Consider the following 25,701-nt stretch of genomic DNA (forward strand, 5'->3'; position numbering starts at 1 on the left):
TGAAACAGACGTTGAAATTGTCAAAGACTTTAAAGCAAGTGTTGTAACCATGATCTAAGAAGCAGTGCCATGAACAGAAACCTAAAACAGAGAAATGGAAGACAGACAAGAGTAAAATGCCAAGACTGTGGTACTGGCGAAAGAATACACAAATGGGTCAATAGAACAGAACAGAGGGCCCAGAAATAGACCCACCCAATTACAGTCAGCTGATATTTGATAAAGGGGAAAAGTCAGTTCAACAGAAAAATGATAGTCTTTTCAATAAATTGTGCTGGAACAATTGGACATCCGTAGCAAAAAAAAGAAAGAAAAGAATCCAGACACAGCCATTCACAAAAATGAACTCAAGCGGATCTTGGAGCTAAATGTAAAATACAAAACTGTAAAACTTCTAGAAGTTAACATAGAGAAAATCTGGATGACCTTGGATGTGACAATGAGTTTTTAGAAAGAACACGAGAAGCACAATCCACGAAAGAAAAAAATGATGTTAGAGTTGTTTTTAAAATTAAAAAATCCTGCTCTGCAGAAGATACTGCTGGAAGATTGAAGAGACCAGCCAGGGACTGGGAGAAAATACTGGCAAAACATATATCTGATGAAGAATGATTGTCCAAAATATACGAGGAACTCAAACTCAACAATGAGAAAACTGACGCTTCCGGGCCCCACTTGTGTGAAGGTTATGAGGGTCTCCCTCTAGACCTCACCCCAGTCCCACCTGGCTGCGAGAGTTATACGTTGTCAAAACTCATCAAATCCTTAAAATGGGTGAAGCTTCTTATATATACATTGTACCCCAACAAAGTTGAATAAAAAAATGTAAAATTCAAGGATATACATCAATATTAGTTATTATGCACAGAGAATGCCGTTATGTATAGCTTCATGTAATCTGTGATACACGTTTGGCAGGATTTTTTATTAAAAGAAACTATGTCAAGAAAAAAAAGAAAAAGAAATAACAGATCAGATGCACACATAGCAACCCAGATGGATCTTTAAGAAAAAAAGTGCTTAGTGGAAAAAAAGTAAAAAACAGAATGAGATATATAATTTAAATAAACTTAAAATATATACCCTTGGTCATTGTACTGTGGTTATAGAAGATGCTCACATTAGACGAATCTTGCAAAGGGTGTAAGGAACCTCTCTATACTACCTCTGCAACTCTTCTTTTTTTTTTTTAAAGAAGAATATTTTTCAATATTAATTAATTAATTAATTTGGCTGCGTTGGGTCTTTGTTGCTGCGTGCGGGCTTTCTCTAGTTGTGGCAAGCGGGGGCTACTCTTCGTTGTGGTGCGTGGGCTTCTCATCGTGGTGGCTTCTCTTGTTGCAGAGCACGGGCTCTAGGCACGTGGGCTTTAGTAGTTGCGGCGCTTGGGCTCAGTAGTTGTGGTGCACGGGTTTAGTTGTTCCACAGCATGTGGGATCTTCCTGGACCAGGGCTCGAACCTGTGTCCCCTGCATTGGCAGGCAGATTCTAAACCACTGCACCACCAGGGAAGTCCTATCTCTGCAACTCTTCTGTAAGCTAAGATTATTTCAGAATAAAAAACTTTCAGAAAACACTTTCTTTTTCCCCAAGAGCACTTACAAACCAAAAAAGGCACATTAACTAAATTAGAATAGTTGCTTATAGGTTGGTGGGAGGATTACGGGGATAAAAGAGAATAAATAAACACGTAAATAAGCCAGAATGGGACACGCGTGGGCTAATGGTGAAAGCGTGCCAGACTTCAATCCTCTACTTGTGGAAAGAAGAGAGAGCATTTACCATCAACAGACTGAGGGACTTAGAAAAATGTACTCCAGGAAGAAGGAAGGAGGCATGAAATGTATCAGTAAGATGACGTGCTGTGATACGGCGATTTATAGTAAGAAACATGTATTTGGTCTTCCTCCTTTTCCTGGCACAGAGCTCCCCAAACCCTTGGAAATTACTAAGTGATGACAGCTTAAAGGAGTCTTTCGTATGCTAAGGAGGTGACTTTTGGACCACCAGAGGATGGGGCTGGTTGCCAGGAGAACTAACCTTGGTATTAGAGGGCTGGAACTTTCAATCCCACCCCCACCTGGGGAAGGGAGAGGGGCTGGAGGTTGAATCTTCTGCCAAAGGCCAGAGAGTTAATCAGTCATGTCTCTGTAATGAAGCCTCCACACAAACCCAAAAGGATGGGATTTGGAGAGCTTCCGCGTTGGTGAACACGTGGAGATTTGAGAAGAGCAGGGTGCTGAGAGAGAACATGAAAGCTCCAGGCCCTTTTCCCATGCTTTTCCTATGCATCTTCCATCTGGCTGTTCCTGAGCCTTACCCTTTTATCACAAACCAGTGATCCAGCAAGTAAAATGTTTCTCTGAGTCCTGAGAGCTGCTCTAGCACATTAATCAAACCCAAGGCGGGGGCCGTGGGAACCCTCAGTCTGTAGCCAGTGGTCAGAAGCACAGGTGATGACCTGGACTTGAGACTGGCGTCTGCAGTGTGAGTTGAGGGGGCAGCCTTTGGGCCTGGGCCCTTAACCTGTGGGATCTGATGCTATCCCAGCTAGATGGTCAGAACTGAGTTGAATCAGGACACCCAGCTGGTGTCTGGAGCACAGCTTGGTGGTGGTGTGGGGAAACACACCCACAAATCGGAATTGGGTACAGAACCCGGTTAAATGGTGAGCAAAGAAACTGTTACACACATAAGTAGGTATAACCAAATGTTGTCTATTTTTTTAAAAAGATGATAATAGTGTCTAACTGATGGCAGTAAAAAAAAAAAAAAAATACAGGACGAAAATTGTAGAAAATGTTACCATGTAAGCCCCAAGAAAATTATTTAAATGTTCTGAGGTCCTTGTATTGTATGAAAGGGGGTAATATATTGATAAATTTTAGTCCTTGTTAAGTTATATAACTGGTTAAATTTCAAAGGTAAGCTGAAAGGGAATAGAAAGAATCTGTATAGTTTACCGACCAATAAAAAAGTGGATTCAAAATAAATATTCTAAAAATGTAATCACTTCAAAAAAATCAAGAAAGAGGATTTTTTTTAAAAAAAGGTAGAGTGAAAGCAGGGCCAGTATAGAGCACTAAAGAAGATGGGAAACAAGCCCAAAGAGGTCCGTGATTATAAAAAAATAAGTGAAACACAAAGCCCAGAGTTTGTGCTTTATAACTGAAAAACAAGAACAAAAGAAAAGAGCAAGAGAAGGCACAATTCAAACAACTAGGGATGACAAAGGGGACCCAACTACAGACACGTCAGAAATCAAAAAGGTAATGAGAATATTATGAGCAATTTAATTCCAATACGTTGAAAACTTAGTTGAATTTCTAAAAATACCTAACTTACTAAAAGTGACTCAGGAAGAACCAGAAAGCCTGAATAGTTCTATAATTAAAGGCTGATGAGCAGGACTAGTTAAGGGAGATGATGGGGAAGAGTTGAGAGAGAGAGAGAGAAAGAGAGAGGGAGAGAGAGAGAGGGAGAGAGAGAGAGAGAGGGACAGAGGGGGAGAGAGAGAGAGAGAGAGAGAGAGAAAGAGAGGGAGAGAGAGAGAGAGGGACAGAGGGACGGAGAGAGGGAGAGAGGGAGAGAGAGAGGGCGAGAGAGAGAGAGAAAGAGAGGGAGAGAGAGAGAGAGGGAGAGAGAGAGAGAGGGACAGAGGGAGAGAGAGAGAGAGAGAAAGAGAGGGAGAGAGAGAGAGGGACAGAGGGACGGAGAGAGGGAGAGAGGGAGAGAGGGAGAGAGAGAGGGCGAGAGAGAGAGAGAGAAAGAGAGGGAGAGAGAGAGAGAGGTAGAGAGAGAGAGAGGGAGAGAGAGAGAGAGGGAGAGAGAGAGAGAGGGAGAGAGAGAGAGAAAGAGAGGGAGAGAGAGAGAGAGAGGGAGAGAGGGGCAAGAGAGGCAAATCCCTGGTGTAAAGGACAGAACAGCGGTGTGGAGGGAGTCAGGGCAGGGGGAGGGGTGCGGGGCGGGTAGGTGGAGAGAAGAGAAGCTGATGTCGCCCTCCGGCCTGAGACCCGCGTCAGGGCCAGGCTTGGGTGCAGGCGAGATGCCCGTTCAGTTGTGCCCAGGTGGCCAGCACGGTGTTGCTGCTCCGCTACCTGAGGGCCGGTCTTCTGTGAAGGCGGATGATAGGAGCAACTCCTGCCCCGCAGCGGGACGGATGCCTGCTGCCACCACCCCTCGGTCCCAACAGGCGGTCCTGTGATGGCTCTGGTCCTCGCTGAGGTCCACCCGCTCCGGGAGCCTCTGCCGGGAGCCCTGTGCCCACCGTCACCGCCCCTGCAGGCCTGGCGCACAGCAGGCACCGCATCGATGGGCCACTGAGACCAGCGGAGCAATTTGCCTGGACTGAGGCTGCCTTGGCTTCGAACGTCCGGAACAGCCCGTGCCCTTGGCATATGCTCCCACTCCCCAGCCTGGACGCCGGCCTCCGCCCGGCCTGCCTCACTCTGCTGTCCCCCTCCTCCGGCACACGCCTGGAGGCAAGTAAAGGTGGTCTGTGGACCCTCCCCAGCAGGCTCCAGCGGGCCTTCTCCCCCAGGTCCTCTCAGGCCCCCACGTGCCTGCTGGGGTTTGGGTTGGCCCCTGTCCTAAGGGGGACCAGACCCCCAGGCCACAGCCTGATGCAAGACGCGGGACTCTGGAGAGACTCAGGACCAAGGAGGGGCAAGGACGGGAAACGCCAGCAAGACTGCGCCAGGAGAGCATCTGGCAGCCGAGGTTGGAGACCACTGGGGGCTGGCGAGGGCCGGGGTGGGGACCGGGGCTCAGGGTTTCTAGGGCGGGCCGAGCAGCAGTCCTGGCCCCAGCGTGTGACCCTGGCCACACCTCCCTCTTAGCCGCTAGGTGGTGACCTGGGATGGGCCCCAGAAGGCTCCTCATTCCCCAGGGCCGGGGTCCAAGAGTGGACCCTCTGTCCTCCCAAGTGCTTGCACCCATCAGCGGGCCCCAAGTCTGTGTTCAGGCGGCCCACCTGGGTGCCCAGCTCCCGCCCCACCCCACTGTGGGCTCAGCCTGTGCTGTCCTCCAGGAAGCCTTGGTGGCTCACGTCCCTGTCCTGGCGGCCCCCGCCGGCTCTCAGGGTCCCATCACCAGCCGGCCCCCCCTTCCTCTCCTCCGAAGAATCGGCACCCCAGCACCTCTCTGTCCCTCCTCTTTCCTGTCTTGGACCCCTGCCCCGCCTCCTCCAGCCCAAAGGCTGCCTTTAGGAGGGACTGGGGTGGGGTCTGTCAGCTGCTTCCCCTCTACGGGTTGGGGGACCCTTAGCCTGGAAAGGATCTAGAAGGACACAGGAGGTGAGGCGTGGGGCTGACAGACGAGGACAACCGCGAGGGGACAGGGCCCCTGAGGTCACGGGCAGCTGAGACTTCCAGGCCACTCGCACCCACCATCTGCCACCCAAGGAACTCCCAGTGAGGGAGGGAGGAGGGAGCTGTTGGGGGCGCCGTCTTCTGCCTCAGGCCAGCTCCCCTTCGGGGCGGGGTCCATATGGTTTCCGAGAGCCATCTGAGCAACAGTCCTCCGCCTTCCTGGGGCGGCTGGGCCCCCCTCCCCTGCGGCGGCCGTCCCCATCCCCAGTCGGGGTCCCTGCTGGCTGGGAGGCCAGGCTCGGGCTGTGGGTGTGGGGAGGGGGCAGGACAGGGGCCCTCCTGTCCCCTGAGCCGGGGGGAGGGGTCTGAACTCGATGGTGCTAAGATTCCACAGTGTAAATGCAGGTTTCCAGGCCAGTCAATCGTAGGTTCTGTGTTTTAAATTCCGGGACCCAGTGCTTTCATCAAGCAGCTGTGCCCAGCCCTGGCAGGCTCTGGGCGTCCAGCCTGAGCCCGACTTCCAGGACCCTTGGGCCGCACCCCGCCCCAGGCCCGACCGCCCTCTGGGAGAGCACCGGGGCTGGCATGCCTGGGAGGAAGTTTCTGGAGCTGCACAGCTGGGAGCTGACGTGAGCAGTGCCAGCTGGGGACCCGCTTCCGACTGTGCCGAGGCCTTATTTGGAGGCGCTTCCGCTCCGAGTGGGGCAGCGACTGGCACAGTCAAGAGTGTTCAGAGACACCCCTCCTCTCCTGGTTATTTTTAGGGCCTGACAAAATAACTCGGGGAGCCTGCCGCTCCCGTGCCCGGAGAAGCATGGAGTCAGACTGCGGGCCCCGGAAGGGGTCCCAGCCACTCAGGCCTGCTCTCCACACCCGCGCTGCGGGGGAGACCGAGGCCCAGAGGGGAGGGCTTGCCCGAGGTCAAGGCCTGCTGCCCCCGCCAGCCCCGCAGCCAGCGGGCAGGGTCCACCATGGGCTCGCCCTGCGCGGGGGTCTCACCGCCTTGGGGCCCCTCTGTGGGCCTCTCTGAGCAGACCCGGCCAGGGGCACGGACGCCCCAGTGGGCAGGGGTGCAGCAAGCGGGGACGTATCGGAGGAGGTCCTGCAGGGGCCAGAATCACCCCCACCATCTCCTGTGGGTCTGCAGGGAGGGGGCCGCGGAACCCCCACTCTGCAGGGCGTGAGAGACCTCCCCGGCCGCAGACGGCAGGTGGCAGAGCTGAATGTAGGCGGGGGGCCTGTGAGCCCTCCCTTCCCTGACTGGTGCACTCTGAGGTCTGCGGGCAGCTCCAGGCAGGGCCTTGATGCCCTCCCCAGGGCCTGGGAGTGACAGGATAATGCCTTGAGGCAGGACACTTGTTGGGGCCTGGGGTGGATGGCAGGCAGCTCAGGCCCCCCAATTTTACGTTTATCAGAAAGGGCGGCCTGGTCACCTCCCAGGGCAGCAGGATGGCCGAGATGTGGCGCTTTCTGGGCTTCTTAAGTAGGACCCCAGCTGCCTTGTCACCTCAGGGTGTCACACAGCGAAGGTACAGGGAGGTGGCAGCTCTCCCGGTCCTACGTTCTCCGACACAGGGCCTGGTTTCAGGCGGTCACAGTGAGCTGGGGGCGGATGGAGCAGGGCTGGGAAGGACACTCCCAGCTAGTGGAAGATTCTGGAACAAGTCCTGGAGCGTGAAGCACACGGTGGATTTGCTGTGGGAAGCCTTGGGGGGTTCTGTCTTTCCTCTTGAAGGAGACCTAGAGGAGCCAGCAGAGGCTGCGGGGTGCCCTACTGGTGGTCACGGAGCAGCCCAGACGGCACTGAGGGAGTGGTTGCCAGGCTGGGGGGAGAGTGAGAACTGAGTGCATGTCATCTAATGGGGACAGGAAGCTTTCCCACTGCGGCATGAATTTAGACCACAGGAAGGACTTCCCGACAGAGAGTGTGTTTGCGACCGGGTTGGGGCCAGGAAGTAGGGTGGGAGAGGCGGTTGACCAGGCTTGGCCAGAAAATGCCTCTACCTGCCTGGAGGGAGGGCCGCCCCAGGGAAGGGTGGGGGACTTCTTGGGTCTCCCTCTGCTCCTGCACTGTTGGCGTTGGCGACAGGAAAGGGAGAGAGCAGGTGGAAGCCAGGTGAGGAGGAGCTGCCTCCCGTCTCAGGAGTGTGGGTGCTGATGAAATGCCAGCACCTGGCAGCTGCCGCTCCTGGTGGCTCCACCCCCAGGTGACTCAGAGGCTCTAGTGGCTGTCCTTATGCAGCCCTCCTTCCCTCTATCAACCCGTTCACCCTCCACATGCTCCCAGTCTGTGAGCGCTGGGGACAAGTTGACCTGGTGAGATCCTGTTTTCAATCCCAGAAGCCCCACCATCAGCAACATAAATCATGGTGGCTGCCGTCTTAGGCATAATCAGCACCAAAATTACTCTCCAGCACCATCACTACTTCCATCTGCAGCTCCACCAGCACCACCACCATCATCACCATCACCACCACTACCACCATCACCACCATCACCATCACCACCATCACCACCACCACCACCATCACCACCATCACCATCACCACCATCACCACCACCACCACCACCACCATCACCACTACCACCACCACCACCACCACCATCACCACCACCACCACCACCACCACCACCATCACCACCATCACCATCACCATCACCACCACCACCATCACCACCACTACCACCACCACCAACAACAACACCACCACCATCAACACGATTACCATCACCACCACCACCATCACCACCACAACCACCACCACCACCATCACCACCACCACCATCACCACCACAACCACCACCACCATCACCATCACCACCATCACCACCACCATCACCACCACGACCACCACCACCACCATCACCACCACCACAACACTCTCACCATCAACACCAACACCAACACCATCACCATCACCACCGCCACCACCACCATCAGCAGCATCACCACCACCACCACCACCACGACCACCATCACCACCACCACCACCATCATCACCACCACCACAACACTCTCACCATCAACACCAACACCAACACCAACACCATCACCATCACCACCGACACCACCACCATTACCACCACCACCATCACCACCACCACCACCATCAGCAGCATCATCACCACCGTCATGACCACCAAGACCTCCAGCTCCATCCACAAAACTGTTACCACCACCCTGGGCTGCCCATGTTCCTGCTCGTCATGGTAACCACCACCATACTCAGCGCCCCCCCCCCCCCCCTTGGGCATGGTGGTGCTGCTGATGGCAGATGAAGGGTAGCAGAGGAGGTGTTCTCAGCTTCACCAGTGACAGGTGGCATGGCTGCCCTTGGGTAATCTACCCATGGAGGGGAGGATCCAGGAATTAGAACCAGGAGAGCTGGGTTCAGACACAGTCCCACCCTCACTACACGTGAAGCACTGGCGGCATCCCTTCGCCACCATGAGTTTCAGTTTCCTCATCTGCAGATGCCACCAGGACCCTTGTCCCGCGTCGGGAGCCCAGCAGTCTGAACAGCGGGATGAATACAGAGGCAAACCTAAACCTGCAGTGGTCCCTGCCCCAGCTCTGAGCACCTCACTGTCTCTGACCCGAAACACTGGCCAGCACAGGGCTCACCTCCAGAAGGTGATGGAGGACCCGAGGCAGGGCCCGAGGGTTTTGGCAAGTCTTGTGGGAACATCCCTGGCAGGCTTCTTGCAGTGAGAGCAAGGGAGCAGAGAGCAACTTCTGTGATTGGTCACCATGCCAGGCTGTCACAGAGCATTGAACCGCTGTGAACGTGGGGCCCAGGCAGAACAAGGTGTGTGGCCTATCTCAGAAAGACACAGCCTTCTTGGAAAGAGGACCTAGGATGGAGGAGAATTTGGAGTCTGGTCACAGGATGATTCTGACCTGGTCACACACTAAACCCTGACCCTGGTCACACCCTGAGCCCTGACCCCGGTCCCAATCTGAGCCCTGACCCTGGTCCCACTCTGAGCCCTGACCCTGGTCACATGCTGACCCTGACTTTTGTTACATGCTGAGCCCTGACCCTGGTCATATACTGAACCCTGAGCCTGGCCTCTCACTAAATCCTGACCCTGGTCCCACGCCAAGCCCTGACACCAGCGGTTCACACCACCTGAGTCACTCCTTTCGTATGCAGGGAGTGTGTGGTTTGGGTGCATCTTGTCTTTTTTGTTTTTCTTTCAGTTTTTCTTTTGCATGTGGTGCTGGGCATGAATAGGGCAAGGGAGGTCAGGGAGCTGGCAAGACCTCGCGCGGGTCACTCCACAAGGACGGTGGTGAGACCTCTGCAGAAACCCAGCCTTCCAGACCCTGGCCTGGTGCTCTGTGCTACCTTTACCAGGGGGTGTTGCTGGGGGCTCGGGACTTCGTCCACCTGGACCCTCTGCTCCTCGGTACCCTCTGGCTTCCTTCTGTAACAGCCAGAGGATGAGGAAGCCAGCACAGGCCACAGCCCTCATCTGAACACCCCAGGCCAGATGGGCTTGGAATTGGGGACTCCCTGGGTTTAGAGCTAGTACAGTGCATGTGTGAGATTTCACTGAACACCCCAGGGGGAATGCGCTAAAATGTGCATACGTGCATTTAGTGGTTCAAATGAGCTATAACAAGCTTCAGTTTGGGTCAGGTCTTGCTGCCAAATCTCACCAGTTTTGGCTTTTTGAAGTGTTGAGAATTGGACTCAGACACTATGTGCCCTGGTGAAGCGCTGGTTCCCGAGCGCTGGCTGTGTGTGACCGGAGGGCTTAGCACCGCCCTCCTGCTGCTGCTGTTGTGGCCACACTTCCCTCCCTCGCTGTTGTCCACTCATGTAGGGCCACTTGCGGTCACTCACGGTCATGGTCACTCAGCCCCTCCCAGCCATGCGTGGTCACCAGTGTCTCTCTCCATCCTCGGTCATTCGTGATCACCCATGGTCACTGCGGTCACTCACACAGAGGCAGCACCCACCAAGCCCCTCCCCCGTCCCATCTCCACCTGCTGGTGAGGACTCTGGATGGGGGGTGGGTCACAGGCACATCCACGCCCGGTGAGATTCCCACAAGCTGAGCCCTGAATGGGGAGAGCAAGGCCGCCATGGGAACCCCATGCCAGGCAGTGCCCCCGGCCTTTCAGCTGGGCCTGCCATCGTTTTCATCTTGGATCACATGGTTGGGGGCCCATAATCTCGGGGTGCTGGGGCCTCCAAATGGCCCACCTGCACACCTCCTCTTTGGACAGGCAGCCTCTGTCTGTTGCCTCTCGGAGCCCAGGGGTTCTGTCTGGCGGCTGAGGTCCTGGGGCTCCCCGGGGTGGGGCGCACAGCCTAGGGGAGGGGATCTGCATGGCCGCCCTCCACCCCCCAGCTTGGCAGTTCCCCAGCCAGCTCCCTGCGGCGGCTTCGGCTGCCCCCTGCTGGAAGCACGGAGGAGAGGCGGGACTCCGCACTTGCACTCTCTGGGCGAGCGTTTCAGAGCTCAGGCTCAGAAACGGGCCTGACCACAGGCGGGGCGCGGTGCCCACTAGGCCTCCCCAGCCCTCCCCGACCCAGGTGGACGGACCGAGGTCAGCAAAGACCACCCCCAGCCCGCCAGGGTGCTGGCTTGCGTGCTGCACAGAGGAGGGCCACACAGTGAGGACGTGGGTTTTTAATTCTTTTTATTGAAGAAAAGAAAAGGAGAGAAAAAATAGATTCCCCACCCCTGCTTCTTCCCGGAGTGGGCTTCTGGTCCTGCCCCTGGGGCGGCGTAGGTGGGAAGGCTGTGCTCTCCGCCTGGGTCTGGGGAGGGGCCCCTGGGCCCTGGGAGGGTGTGGGGGGCTGGCTGCTTCCCGAGGGGTGGGGGGGGTCTAAAAAACGGTGCCAGGCTGGCCAGGCCAAGCAGGCTGGTCCTCTGCCGCAGCAGCTCAGGTGGGCATCCCAGGGATGCTGGCCGCGCCCGGCCTGGCCATTGTCCACGGCTGCCTGCCCGCCCGCCGGGGCCGGGCCGGAGGAGGGCAGAGTCTGAGGCACCTTCGGGCCTCTGCAGCCCTGTGCCCACCGGGGCCGCTGCCTCCTGTCCCGTCTGGCTCTGGTCCCAGCACTGCGGGCCTCTGCCTGGCCGCCGTCCGAGCGCCCTGAGGCCGGGGCGCGGGCCTTGCCCGCCGCCCGTGAGCGTGTCTGTGCCCGTCCTGTGGCGGGAGCGGGCAGAGCAGCATCCCTCCTCCGTGGCCCGGTGCGTGGCCGCCGCCCGCCCACTCAGACCTCGGTCTGGAGGTCGATGATGTCCTGACCCACCAGCGGGATGGTGGCGCCCGACTTCTCCCACTCCACGCTCCGCAGCTCTAGCGGCGATGGCGGCAGCGGCTCCAGCTCTTTCTTCACCCACGCGGGTGGCCCGTGTGCTTTTCGGAGGCTCTCCCAGGGCCGCTTGTTGGGCGTCTGCTGCTTTTCTGGCTGCTGGCCGGCGGGCAGTGGAGGGGGTGAGGGCCCCGATGTAGAGACACAGAGCAGAACAGATGGGGAGTGGAGAAAAGAAGGCGGACAGTGAGGAAGGGACCAGACAGGCAGGTGCGGGTGGCAAGGAGACCCGGCACAGACGGGTGAGCGTGGGCACAGAGTTTTTCCTGGACCGCGTGAGGGTTGAGACCCCTGCCGTTGGGTGAGTCGGGGTGGCCTGCAGGGAAGGGCAGCTGGAGGCCCCTTCCCACCCAGCACACCCCTCGCTTGGCTGCTGCCCGCCGCTGGGGGGCAGCCTTACCCAGGCTCCTCCAGCCCAGCCACAACCCAGCTTCTAGATGGCCCCCTGGGACAGACCCATCCACCTGCCCTGTCCCTCCAGGGTCTAGCATGGGCTGGGTCAGGCCAGTCCTTGGGAAAGGTTGAGTGAAGGAACAAATGAATGAATGAAGTAGGGCCGGAGGAAGGAGAGAAGAGCTTACCTAAGGGCTGTCCCACAGCCCCGCCCAGGCTCCGCCCCTGAGACCCTGCCCCCCCCTCCCCCCCTCAGCCCCGCCCTCCAGACCTTGCTGTCCGGGCCTGGCGCATCCTTGTCCTTCTCGGCGTGCTGCAACTTCCGGTTCAGGTCCTGGAACATGTCCTGGTGCCGCTTCCGGGTGTGCATGATTTTCTGCAGGGGGAGGAGGGGCGGCGGTCCTGAGCCAGGAGGGGGGCTGCCCTGCCCCGCCCCCGCCCAGCGTAGGCTCTGGGGACTGGCCTCCCCGTCAGGGCGGGGTCCTCCTCCCCAGCCCCTCCTTGCCTGTTGGAAGGCCTGGGCCCAGGTAATTGGGACAGGGGACACCAGGACCCACCTCAAAGTCCAGTTCCGCATAGCGCGATTTCCGCCGCTGTGGGGAGAAGGGGTTTGTGCACGTTCGCAAGCAGTTCCCCCAAATCCCCCAGACCACGAGTTCCTGCCTGAGGATGAGGGAGGCCAGGGACCCCCTCACCCCTGCCCAAGCCCTGGGAGACACACCTCTGACTACACTGAAGCTATCAGTCTCAGTGCCCAAGCCCCTTGTAGGCCACCCCTGCCCGGAGACACCGGGAGCCCAGCCAGGGCCCTGGAGGAAGAGGGTGGATAAAAAGAAGGGCCACTGGACGTAAGGAAACAGAAGCCCAAGGACCCAGAAGGCAGGGGCAGGTTGTGGGTGAGCCCTCATTCACCTTCTGTGCCACCTTGAGGCCAGTGCCAAGGCTGGGCAAGGGTGTCCAGCTCAGGCGGCCCAGGGCACGCTCCCAGGGACAAGGAGACCTGGACACAGGGCCGTGGCACTGCTGGCTGGCCACAGAACTGGTACCCGGGGCTGCATTCATCAGAGGCCATGAGCCAGGAGGTGGGAGCCCGGCCTGGGCAGGGTGGGGCTCCCCGCGGGTGCTGGGCCTCGCTGCTCCCCACCCCTGCCGTCTCTGAGCCCCCGTCCTACAGGCTGAGCAGGGCTCGGGGGGCAACTGCAGGTTGTAGGTTGGTCTAAGGGGACCTTGCTGCCGTGAGTGCCCAACCATGGAAGGAACTAGACTCAAGCCACTTCAAGTCCAGCTCCGTATCCAGGCCGAAAGCTCTCGAGCCCTTATGTGATGGGTGAGACCACCACCGAGGGCGACCACCTGACAAGTGGCCATTTTAGCACAAGCGCGAGCTCCCAGTCACGGTGGCCCAGCAGGCCCGGGGGTGCGGGGAGCATGGCTGGAGGACCGGTAGGTGCTGCCCCCTTCAGGCAGAGCCCTGCCACTCGCCCGCAGGGGCAGGGGCAGGGGCAGGGACAGGGGAAGGGGAAGGGGAAGGGGCAGGGGAAGGGGAAGGGGACAGGGAAGGGGCAGGGGCAGGGGAAGGGGCAGGGGAAGGGGAAGGGGCAGGGGAAGGGGCAGGGGCAGGGGCAGGGGAAGGGGCAGGGGAAGGGGCAGGGGCAGGGGCAGGGGCAGGGGAAGGGGCAGGGGAAGGGGAAGGGGCAGGGGAAGGGGAAGGGGCAGGGGAAGGGGAAGGGGAAGGGGCAGGGGAAGGGGAAGGGGAAAGGGCAGGGGCAGGGGCAGGGGAAGGGGAAGGGGCAGGGGAAGGGGCAGGGGAAGGGGCAGGGGCAGGGGCAGGGGCAGGGGAAGGGGCAGGGGAAGGGGAAGGGGAAGGGGCAGGGGAAGGGGAAGGCAAGCCCTCCCCTGCACAGGCCTCAGGTTCCCTTCCTGCCAACAGGACTCGTTCCGACAGGGGTGATGCCGGCCCCCGGGCTTCCCAGGCCTGGGCTCCCTGAGGCTGGCTGCCAGCCCCACCTGTGGAGCCACCGCCCAAACCCGCAGTGCCCACAACGCACCTGTCGCTTGTCCGCTAGCCCCCCAGGCTGCCCTTACCTCCAGGGAGCTCACAGACAAGGTGGAGACGTTCTCATTCTTCGTCCCGGCCCCCGTGCTGGGCCCCGGGTGGGCAGCGGGCTCCCCGGGCTCCCCCAGGCTGGGGGGCGCCGACTCCAGGGTGGGGGGCGGGGGCAGGGGCTGCTGAGGCGGCGGGGGCGGCGGGGGCGGGGGCGGGGGGGGCTGGGCGGGGGGCGCCTCGGGGGGCTGGCGGGAGGGCGGGCTGCGGGCGGGGAGGCCGGCGTCGGGTGCCATGTTGAGGTGGATGAGGCGAGTCTGGGGCATCTGGTCGATGTGGATGCTGTACTTGGGCTCCTCCTGGGGCTTGGGCCGCAGCACGGCTGCAGCCGTGGGCAGGATCACGTAGCTCGTGTCCAGCGCCTTCTCCTGGGCTCGGCTCAGCTCCGAGTCCAGCTTCCTGAAGATGTCCCCGTCGCCGACGAAGGACGACTTGGGCGCCCTGTCCTTCTTGAGGGTCAGCGAGTGATTGGGGAAGTCGGGCAGGGGGCCGCCCGGGCAGCGGGGCGAGCCGTGCAGGTGCAGCTTGGACACGTTGGCCGGCAGGCTGTTGAAATTGGGGGGCGCCTTGGCGTGGGCCAGCTTCAGCTTCTCTTCCTCGGGCAGCGACGGTCGCTTGAGCGTGCCCGTGATGGTAGCCGTGCGGCAGGCTGCAATGTCTTTGTTCAGCACTGCGGGGACAGGCGAGGGCGGTCAGGGCGGCCGGAGGCGGAGGGGGCTCCGGGTCCCGCTGGGTCTGACCGGCTGGCGGATCTGGGCACCCGCCCTGTGCTCGGTGCTGCAGCAGCTGGTGCTTCTCTGTCCTTTCAAACAAGGCTGGGACGCAGGGGTGCCTCTCTGTCCTCCCCACAAGAGGACAAATGACCTCCACCCACAGTAGCTGGGAAGGGCAAGTGAGAGGCGGCCCGGGCCGCCTGGAAGTGTGGGGACCCAGCCCCTCGCTGCGGGCGGGACAGCCGTTCCCGGGGGCCCAGCCTCTCTTCTGTTCAGCAATGGGGACCAGGCTGCCTGGCCCTCCGACCTGGGCTCAGGCTTGCCCACCGCCCGGCTCGCCCCTGCCCGTCAGTTCAGCCTCCACTGGCCTGCAGAGGGCCCGGAGCTGCAGCCCACAGCCCCCTCAGGGCTGACCCTCTGGAACCCCTCCCCACGCGGGCACTGCTGGGTGGACAGGCTCCCACGTCACAGCCTCGCCCGGCCGCCAGCGCTCAGCAGCTGCTCCCCGCAGCCCACCTCCTCAGCACACACCCTCTGAGCTGCCCAGGCCGCCGGTCCCTTGCCCGCCCTGGTCCTCCTCCTCCGCCTCCCCGATGGCCAGGGGTCTCGGGCCCCTTCTCTTCTCCACCCTCCGGATGCCAACACCAGCACCCAGGTCTGCAGTCCTGCTCTGCCCCCAGTCCCCATGGCCCAACGAACCTACCATCTTCCCTGCCAAACCTGCTTCCCGCCCCTCGCATCAGGGTCAGGGTCAGGGTCAGGGTCAGGAAAGCCTGCTTCCCTCGCTGCCTCTCCCTTGTGTGTCCCTTCCCTCCGGCCGTCTACGTCAAAGCCAGCGTTGAGGCCTGTGGGCCTTCCCTGCTCAGGTCCAGCTGCAGGCCTCCTGTGCACTCGCCGGGGCCCCCAGCTGCCCTGTGCTGGTCTCTGCCCTCTGTCCACCCAGCACCTGGCTGTGTCTGTGGTCCCCACCCACAGCTGCCGGCCGCTCACTCCTCTCGAGGCCAAGGGCCAGGCTGGGCCATGTTACTAATGAGGAAGGAACTGGAGGCTCAGAGAAGCCAGTACTACACAGGGCTGGGCCCAAGCCCCCAAAGGCCCCTAAGTCTTGGGGTCACCTCTCCTCTCAGGGAGGTTGGCTAGAGCACACAAGACTAAGATGGGGCAGAAAGGATGCTCTGTTCACCTCTCGTCCAGCCCAGGCCAGAGGTCACCTCCTCAAGGAAGGCTTCCTGGGGTCCACCTGGCAGCAGCAGACACTCCCCACCCAGGGCTGTAAGTCCCTCCCCGTGGCTATCTCTAGAAAAGATGCTCCACAAATATCTGACAGACCAGAGGAACCAAAACCAGTTAGTTGTCCACAGCCCCAGACGCTGCCTTTCACTGCCCCAAACACCTGACTCATAAAGAAATGATGCCTGGACAGCTTCCTTTTATTAGGCAATTGATTCCCTTTTTGCACTTGCTTCCAGGAAGCTCATGGCTAGCCTAGGGCTCAGCAGTGGGTCCTTCTCACTGTTTTCCTCCTGCTTCCACTAACGGCCCCCAATCTGAAAGCTCGACCAACCCCTCCTCCATGGTTGGAGTAACAGTGAAGAAAAGGAGGCAACACAGAACACGGGCCCTTGAGGGAGGGCAGGCAGGGTGGGGGAGGGGTGGAGGAGGGGCAGGGGGGCAGGGCAGCTCCGGGACTCACAGAGCTGGCCCAGCCTCACTGCCCCTACAAGGAGGCTGGAGGGCTGAGGGCTAGGGGCACGCTGAGGGAGAGGAGCGGGCCAGGGCTGGGGCGGGGGAGGCCCCAGGTGGTTCCTTCCAGCGCTAAGGGCTCCACCACCGCTGGACGTCCCGCGCACCTGCCAGGCCTGAGCCCCAGGACAGTCCTCTGGAGGCTTCTGCTCCTGCCCCACAGACCTGCCGGCAGCCTCAGGGGAGCGGCTGGGGGATGGGGGGCATGGAGGTGGTTGGCGGGGGTGGGATGAGGACGAACAAGCAGACAAGCAGACAGACGCACGGAGAAAAGAAAAGGCAGTGGGCCCGGGGAAGGGCCACCTGTCGCTCTCACCTGTCAGGCGCTCACCTGATCTACAGGCCAGATCCACGTCCTTCTCAAAGTCGGTCTGCAAGGCAGAGACGGGGCAGAGTGAGCCCGAAGGCGAGCGGGCAGGGCTGGGCTGCTGTCCCGCGCACCACGCTGCCTGCAGGCTGCGGGCAAGGGCCGCCCTGGAGCTGCAGCCACACCTCGGAGGGGCGTGTGTGATGCCGTGTGTGCGCACACGCGCACGCTCCTGAGGTCCAAGGGTGTCCACAGGCTCAAGGGTGCCCGTGGGCTGACGTGTTCACCCAAAGCGAACCCCTACGTGCCCCTGTGCGCCGCGTGTGCACAGCTGTGGGCATGTGAATGTGCACGCCCGTGTGAGCACGCTCTCCCTCCGGTGCATCCGTGGATTAGGCACAGCTCACTCATGCCCTTGGCCTCAAGTCCCTCCAATGGGACACACAGAGGGCCCCACGCCAGAGCCCCTGCTGCCCAGGCCACCACCCACTGATGTGCCGGGAGGGGGGCCTGCCCCACATCACCCCTTTGGTCCTCACCACAGCCCTGGGGACGAGGAAATGGAGGCCAGCTGGCCCAGCAGAGGCAGAGTGGGGTCGGGACGCAGATGTCCAGTGCCAGGGCGGGACCAGCTGCCCCTGGAGCAGGGCCCGTGGCCCCTGCTGCAGCACCTGCCCTGTCCCAGGCTAGGAGCTGGGGGAGGCGGAAGTGGGTGACCTTGGCCCCGCCCTCAGGGAGCTCGGCCGGTTGGGGAACACAGCTCGGGCCACCCCAGGCTGGGCGGTGGCCTTCTCCAGGGACTGTGGGGCCTCAGGGGATGGCGGGGCCCTTAGTCAAGCCTGGAAGTTCCTTCCTGGCAAACGCAGACATCAGGTTGTCGGGAAGATCGCAAGATCTTTGCCCAGAGGTCAGGGATCAGGCCAGGAGAAGTGTCAGGAGGTCCAGAACCTGGCTTCCTCCCACCGTGGGCCCCTGCCTCACCCTTGAAAACGCTTCCCTGAGCGTGGCCGCTGGCTGCTGCCAAGGCCCTGCCTGTGACCCTCACAACCATCATGAGGTGGCCAGCACCCTAAAGACTGAAGGAGCACCTCCCACCTGCCAGGGGGCACCTAGCAGGCGGCAGGCACCAAATGACAGCACAAGGAATTCCCCCAGGACGTTACCAAGATCTGAACAGGTGGCCTGATGGGGGTCAGGGAGGGCTGCCTGGAGGAGGCGACACCTACAAAGTGGGCAGCAGGAGCAGACAAGGGTGTGCAGTACCCGGGGCTGGACAGTGTGTGTAATGCCAGAAGACCAGGGAGTCAGGTTCTTAGAGGATCTGGTTGAGGACAAGGCCACGGTGGGGTGGGGGGTGAGTGGACAGGCTAGGGCCCATCCCAGGTGGAGGGCAATGAGAAGTGTGGAAGACATACAGAGGTGGGAAGGAGCCGAGATGAGGGCCGGACACCCAGAGAGTGGTGTCTGGCCAAAGGGCACAGCTAGTACCAGGGGGTAAGCTTGGGGTAGATGCCAGCCCCGCCCAGATCCCTTGTCAATTGGACCCTGTCCATCCCCAAACCCTGGACTGGGGACTTCACCTCGGCGAGCCTCCGTTTCCCCAACCTTAAACTGGGCTCAGAGGTCCTCCTAATTGGGCTGCTGGAGACACCCAGTGGGGGTGCCAAGCAGGGGCAGCCTGTGTCCCGGCCCCGAGCCCTACCATGAGCTGAGCGTGGCCATTCTGGAAGGAGCCCCCCGAGTCCCCGTTGCCCTCCTCCTGGCGATCCACCACGCGGCACTTCACAGCGTCCTGGACCTGGGGAGGGAGAGCAGAGGCGGTCGACGGCCAGCCCGCCCCCCGTGACCGCGATGCCAGGAAGGTGAGGCCGAGTCCCACCAGGGCGGCATTTCAGCGAGGGGCAGCCCTGCCCCGGATGCACACGGGCCCACGGGCCGTGGGGAAGGGCCTGCAGTGGGGGAGGGGGTGCTCCCAAGGGCACAGGCTCATCTGCTGGAAAAGGGACAGCGGCTCGGGGCAGCCTTGCCAGCAGCCAGCCTTGGGGCCCAGCCTCTCCTCTGACCTCTGAGATCCTCTCTATGCCCGTTTTGGGTGAAAACTCCAAAACATAGAGCTCTGGGCCCCTGAGAATACGCTGCAGGCCCTCCTGGCCGGAATCTCATTAAGAGCCCGCCGTTGGCCTAAGTGGGTCACCTGGTGTCCAGACCTGTCCTGAGTCACCATGACCTGCACATCCCTGAATGTCCGGGGCAAGCTGGGGTCAGGCCCCCACTCCCTTATCACTGAGAGCGGCGTGCTCCATCAAAGGGAAATGAACAATCACGGCCTCCGACTTTTCAGACGGGACAGTAAGGGAGGCTCCAAGCGAGGGGCCACGTGAGCAGCCAGCCCAGAGCTGGTCAACAGAAAGGAGCCGCCAGAGGAGGAGGAGGAGGAGGAGACCCGCTTATCCAGGGATGCTGCTGGTCAATGCGGGCAAGAGCCACGGGCGGCACCTCCACCTGCCATGGACAGCGCCAGGCACCGGGGGCAGCAGTGAGCAAAGTGCCTGTCCTTGGGGAGCCCATGCTTCAGAGGTCACGGAGGGAAGCAAAGGGAATAAACGAAGGTGCAGGCTGCTAAAGCACGGAGGGTGGGGTGGGCTGAGCACAGAGGGCTTCCTGGAGGAGGCGTCTTGAGTGAAGGTGGGGAGAGCTGAGAGGAGGGCTCCCAGTAGACCCACCATGGACCCCCGGAGTTGTTCCCACTCACCCTGGCCACTGAGCCTGTGCTGCTGTGAGGAACTTGGTCAGAGGCAGGGCCAGGGTCTTGCTGGCCTCAGAGCCCCGGACACTCAGAGCACACCCACCACAGGTGTGCCTTCCTCCCATCCTTGCACCCGCTGACCCGGCCGGCAAACACCTGCTAAGCCTTGCCACGTGCCCAGCAGGGGTGGGCCTCCACCCAGGGGACGGCAGACATGAAAGCACGTCCTCCGCTGGCCTGAACAGCAGCTGAGGTTCCCCGATGCCTAGTGTCCCCACTCTGCCCCCCTCAGGACATCCAGGCTCTTCTAGCACAGACGAGGACCCTGCTTGTCCACCTGCTGGAACGGTCCGTGCCCACGGGGCCGGCCTCTGTCTGCCCCTCCTGGCCCATCTTCCCCAGCACGGCTGAGCCGGCCCAGGTGGCAGGGCCCCTGAGCACGGCCCCTGCACACAGGACCCTGGAGCTCACAGAGGGCAGATGGAGAAGTCTGGCCCGCGTGTCCTCTGGCCCAGCCCCCGCGTCCATGCTGGCGCCCAGCAAGCCCTCCCTCTGCACCTCTTGTTCTCGCTCGGGGCTCCTTCACCCGGCTCCACCTTCTAATCGCTTTCCGATTTCTACCTTCCCTCCTTTCAGGTACACGGCCTCTGTTTGTCCCGTCCACTGAGCATTTCCATTTCTGCTCTTGTGTTTGTAATTCCTACAGGCTCTCTTTCCGTTCTCGGGGTGTCCTTTTGTCCCAGCTGCCGGTCTTGCTTCACCGAAGCGAGGCAGCTGAGAACCCCGAGCCTGAGTCAGCCCCCCTCCCCCCCGTCTGTCCAAGGGGAGCAGGCAGTAGCTGCTTCGGGGGGCTGTCCTGAGACTCCCTAATGCGAGGAGGTCGGGGGCCGGGGGTACGAGGGCGTCAACGTGGGTCTGTGAGGTCCCCTCCTCCTGGGTCGTCTCCGTGGCTCCGGTGCTGGCGGATCCGCGGCTTTCCCGGGGAGGCGCTCCTCATGTCCTCAGGACTTGAGAGTGGACGCTCGGGACCGACTGGACATTTGCAGGTGGTGGAAACGCCGTTTCCACATGAGAAACGTCAGGTCTTCACTCCTCCTGTCTTTCCTGCAATGGGAGCCCCTGGAGAGGGGTGGCCCGTCTCGCCCAGGTGTGAGCCGGGGGGTCTCAGCTGTTCCCAGCGTGGCAGCCCCATCTCCAGCTGTGCAGGCCCCCCGGCCAGGGCCCTGGTGTCCACCCCCTGGACGGGAAGTTTCAGGTGGGGGAGGCTGGGTGGGCAGCGCCGCCTCAGCAGACAGATGACCAGTCGTCCACTCCAGACTCTCCCTCAGCACCCGGGGACGCTCCGGCCTCATGCTCCTCGGCTGCCCCGTGCTCCCCCCTGCTCTCCCCACAACCCTGAAGAGGGCTCCCACGTGCCGACATCCAGAGACATGGTTTTTCACATTCCCACCCGCCTCAGATAGGGGCCCATCCCGAGTCTCTGCTACCGGCCAGGGGGCAGTCGGGATGGTTTGGTAAAAACCTTCTCTTGCACCTCCTGGAGAAGCCCAGAAAACGCCAGAACGGGAGTCTCAGCTGCCACGAGAGCTGTTCCCACCTCCGGCGGCTCCCATGCCCCTGGGCCCCGGGAGGACAGAGCCTACCCGCTACCTCGGTCTGAGCCAGCGCGGGGCACCAGGGCGTCTTCTAGAAGAAGCTGTCACCTTAACGAGTGACCGTTCCCAGCAGCCCTGGCCGCGTGCTGGACCCAAGTCCCGTCTTGCGGAAGAGTCCCGGCCAAGGAAGCGGCCCCTCCCCGCTAGCCGGCCTCCTCCCAGAACCGTCCCGCCGCGGCACGTGGGGAGGTGGCGCCTGGAGCAGGCTGACCGCCCGCCCGCCGGCCCACCTCTCTCCGCAGGATGCAGTGCACCATCACGATGACGAAGCCCTCCAGCGAGTCGAAGACGGCGAAGAGGATCTGGAAGAGGGCGGATCGGCGGTCGGTGACAGCAAGCACGGCCGACATCCAGGTCAGCGCCAGCAGCGGCAGCACCACGCAGGAGCTCCACAGCGATGCCCTGCGGACGGGACGGCGGGCGGGCGGCATCAGGGCTGCCCTGGGCCCTGCCGCCCACGCCCTGCCCCTGGGAGGGGCCACCCAGGCTGGGACCCGGCCTCAGCCCAACTCCCTCACCGGGGCCGGGGCCGGGGCCAGGCTGCCCGTCCCACCTGGGGCACGTACGTCTCCCTTGGGGCCCCACGGGGCCTTCCCTGCCCTGGGCTGCATCCTCTCCTCCCCATCCCCTTAGAGACCCTCTCCCACTCAGCCCTGACGCCACCTCTCCTGGGGAGCGGAGTTCCACCCCAACACCCCCAGCCCGAGGGCCCCCAGGGCGGCTGGGGACTCAGGACGGCGGTCCCAGTGGGCTGGGCAACAGTGAGGGCGGGGGCGAGATCTCTGGAACACGAAGGTTCCTGACTGTCCAGGAGGCCCCAGGGAGCGAGGCACACTGGAGGGAGGGGGAGAGCTGGGGGAAGGGGAAGAGGTTTCTCCTCCCAGAGCCCTCAGGCCCCCAGCCGGGGTCCAGGGCCAGAACTGCAAGATGGCCACAGGGGAGGGCGTTTGGTGAGGCCTCTGACTCTGGACAGAGAGAAGGGGGGGTGGGGGGAAACCAGAGAACTCCTCAGGGAGAAGGAAGGAGGAAACCTGTGAGGAAAGAAGATAGATGACAGACAGACAGGGCCAGGCGGGGAGGGCATGGGGCGGACAGACAGACAGACAGGAACAGAGACGACAGGTGCTTCCTCCTCTTGGCGGGCCCTGCTCTGACCTCCCCAGGGGAGGACCTGCCCTTGCTCCGAAGCCTTTGCCCCTTCTTCCAAGGAGTCCTCCAGGAGCACCCCCAAGGCAGGCATGGCCCTCTGCAGCCGGCCCCTCCCTGCACCACCTACACACGTGGCCACTCTGAGCCTGTCTCCTGGTCCGCACAGCAGGGACACTATGCCGATCAAGGGGCTGCATGGGGACAGAACGCACCAGCAGGAGGAGGCCTGGAGTACAGTATCGGGAAACCTGCCTGACCCACCCCAACCCCGTCCCCGCCGCTACCACCACTCTCAGGGCCACTGCGGCCTGAGGACCACAGCCAGGGTCAGCTCTGCCCCCCGGGCCGGTGACTGCCTGCAGGGGCTCCCGGCCTTCCTGCCACTATCACCAGGGGCGGGGGCATCAGGACCCCCTCCTCCCTCATGGATCACCCTGGTCACAAGGAGAGGCAGGAGCAGGGGGGGCAGAACCTCGGGGAGGCCACCAGGAAGGAGCTGGGGGCACCGGGGCTGGGGGGAGACAGGCTGGGGTCCGGCCAGATCAAGGACCCCCCCAACCAGCGGGGCCTTGACCGGGGTGGGGGCAGAGGTCCCCCCCAGACAGTACACTCTGTTTCTCCACCCTCTCCAGCCTGGCTCAGCCACTGAAGCCGCTCCACCCCTGCAACTGGACCTGCAAGGGGCCCAGCCCCGCGGGGAACTTCTGCCCTCGTGCCCCCTAGGCAGGGCCCTGGGCCTCACGTCCTCCCCCATCTCCTCCTCAGCTCGTCTCTGTGACCGGGGCCCCCCATCCCAGGGCCAGCCCCGTATCTCCTCCAGGACGCAGCCTCTAACCCTGCCCCTCCCAAGGCCTGCCCCCGCTCAGGAGATGGCTCTCCGGCCCCCTGCCCGGCAGCTCAGGCCAGAGCCAAGGGTCACCCTGAAGCACCCACGCCTCTTCCCTGGGCACAGCACGGGCTCCAGAACTAGACCTCGGACCGCTCTCCTCGCCTCCCCTCCCAGGGCCCTGCTGCCCCCCGGCACTGAGGACAGTGAGCCAGGCGGAGGCCTCCCGGGGGGAGGGTACCTGCACCTGCGGGCGTTCTCCCCTCCATACCTGCTGTGCCGCAGCTGGCACAGGGCCTGAGAGGAGGGGGCCTTCCCGTGACGGCAGCCCGGGCCTCAGTGCCCCCACCATGGCAGGTGGGGCGCTGCAGTCTGTCTCCTCCCTTCCAAAGCAGGCCTGCTCTGGCCAGAGCCCTGGACACAGCTCCCCGTGTTCCGAGCAAGAGGCGCAGGCCTCCCCCAGCGCAACTTCTCATCCCAGTGTGAGGCACCTTCCCCTGGGCCGAGGCCTGGCATTTACTGCCTGATGCTGCAGCAGGCTGGCAGACGGCCGGGGCTTGGGGGCCCGTAAATTACTCAAATTCTTGCAGCCCAGCCTCTGCAGTTCCTGAAACATTTCTGCAGAGGGCCTCGTGGAGGGGTCACGCAGGTCCAGGCGTGACTGCTGGGGAGGACAGGAGGCGGGCGGGGGAGAGCCCGGCAGCTGCACCACCCGCCCCCCTTTGGAAACTCAGATGCCTCTGGGGGAGGGGCTTTGAGTGTGGATGGGGGCGGGGGGCGGGGGGCGGGCAGGGCCGCTGGGAGGCTGTGTCCTCCACCCCACAGGCCTGTGTGTGTAACAAAGGAGACCCAGGGCGTCTGGGCCGTGGACCCCAGCACGGAGGAGCAGCCGCCCTCCTGGAGGTTTCTGGCTCCACCGGACGAGTCCCCACCCCAGAACCGTGTCCACCTCTGCTCACTCGCTCCCCGCAGCCAGGAGTACCCTCGCCACGGGGCCTCTGAATCCCAGGAAGCAAACACGAGGGGCCCAGGGGACCTGTGGGTCTGGGGACAAGACGACCACTTGCAGGTCATCTGAGCCAAGGTCCCTCCGGATTTGGCATCCACCCTGGACCCCGGGCCGCACTGGCCCTGCCCCGCTCACAGACCCCTGGTGGCGGCCCGGGGTCAGCAAACAAGCCAGCTGCCCCAGCACATCCTGTTTCCGAGGCCGCGCCTGCCTCTCACGCTCACATTCAAATTCATGACCGACACGCACACGCACACACGCCACACTCCTGCACAGTCACGCAGGGCACTGCGACCCCAGCGTGACCACACGCTGACGACGGCCACCAGCTGACCGTGTTCTCGCGGCCCGAGGCCTGGCCCGGCTCCCTGCCCTCCGGTCAGTCTGGTACCGCGAGGCCCCGGAGGATGGAAGGGGGGAGCCTGGCCGGGGAGGGGTGGGGGCAGGGCAGGAAACGAGGTGCCAGAGCATGGGGAGGGCGGGCAGGGGCTGCCGAGGCCCCCCAGGGTGGACGGCAGAGATGACAGAAATGACAGAAAAAGCTGAAAACAAACAAAATGTAACTGAGGCGAGCAGAGCCCGGCGGGCGGGCGGACGGGCGGGCGAGGAGCGGCACTAACATGGCGTTACTGGCGGCTTCGGAGGTGGCGTCGGCCGCAGAGAGGGCTCCACACTCGGCACATTTGAGGGCGCGCCCAAGGGGGGCCCGGGGCAGCTGACTGCAAGTGAAATTAAAAGACTGAAACGAAAGCAAAACTGTCCTCGCAGACACTGGGGGGGGGGGGGAGCTGGGGGCGGGGACAGCAAAAGCAACCAGGTGGCCTCCAGCCCGAGCCTCCCCGGCCGGGGACGGGGTCCCGGGGCGCTGCGGGCGGGGACGGGGTCCTCGGGCCTCTTTGCACCTGACGCACCCGGAGCCCGGCGGGGGCAGGGGTGGAGAGCGGGGTGCCGGCTCTGTGGCTGGACGAGGCCGGCCTGAGGGCAGGGCAGGGCTGGGACCGTGTGCGTCCACGTCCAGCGGGAGGGTGGGGTGACACTATCCGCCCACATTCACACAAAAAAGCAGGACACCTCGGCGCAGCCACTGTCCCTTCCCTCTGGTCCGCCCACATCTGGTCTGACCAGGCACTGCCCCCGCCAAGGAGTGAGGGATTCGCCAGACAGTCAACGGGGGCGTCTGTGAGCTACCTGGGCAGTGGCCTCCCCGCCAGCCCTGAGCGTGTGTGCCCGTGCGTGTGGGCACAGAGAGCGCGGGGTGCCTCCTGTCTGGGTGGGGGCAGGGCTGCTGCGGCCTCACGGGCGGGTCCACGCGAGCTTCCGAGCCGTGGCACCGCTGCACCTGGGGAAGGGGCCCGGCGGGGCAGGCGGCCGCCCAGACACACTGGGCTCTAATTCAGCAGCCCAGCCCTGCT

The 25,701-nt window shown here is 62.0% G+C and overlaps 1 protein-coding gene across 3 annotated transcripts in view; it reads right to left on the reverse strand.

The window, feature by feature from the left end:
• Positions 1–11,041: 11,041 nt before the first annotated feature.
• The window catches only part of ADGRB1 (adhesion G protein-coupled receptor B1), a 70,288-nt gene continuing 55,628 nt past the window's right edge, over positions 11,042–25,701 (reverse strand). For all 3 annotated transcript variants that reach the window (XM_059901224.1, XM_059901222.1, XM_059901221.1), the window contains exons 24-30: positions 21,536–21,707; positions 18,607–18,702; positions 16,929–16,968; positions 14,123–14,811; positions 12,595–12,630; positions 12,309–12,413; positions 11,042–11,740 (exon numbers count right to left, since the gene is read on the reverse strand). In XM_059901224.1, the coding sequence (XP_059757207.1) occupies positions 11,543–11,740; positions 12,309–12,413; positions 12,595–12,630; positions 14,123–14,811; positions 16,929–16,968; positions 18,607–18,702; positions 21,536–21,707 (1,336 nt within the window). In that variant the 3' untranslated portion in view covers positions 11,042–11,542. The remainder of the gene's footprint in view (positions 11,741–12,308; positions 12,414–12,594; positions 12,631–14,122; positions 14,812–16,928; positions 16,969–18,606; positions 18,703–21,535; positions 21,708–25,701) is intronic.

This window comes from Balaenoptera ricei, chromosome 17 (assembly GCF_028023285.1).
Source record: "Balaenoptera ricei isolate mBalRic1 chromosome 17, mBalRic1.hap2, whole genome shotgun sequence".
In the NCBI taxonomy this organism is placed as follows: Eukaryota; Metazoa; Chordata; class Mammalia; order Artiodactyla; family Balaenopteridae; genus Balaenoptera; species Balaenoptera ricei.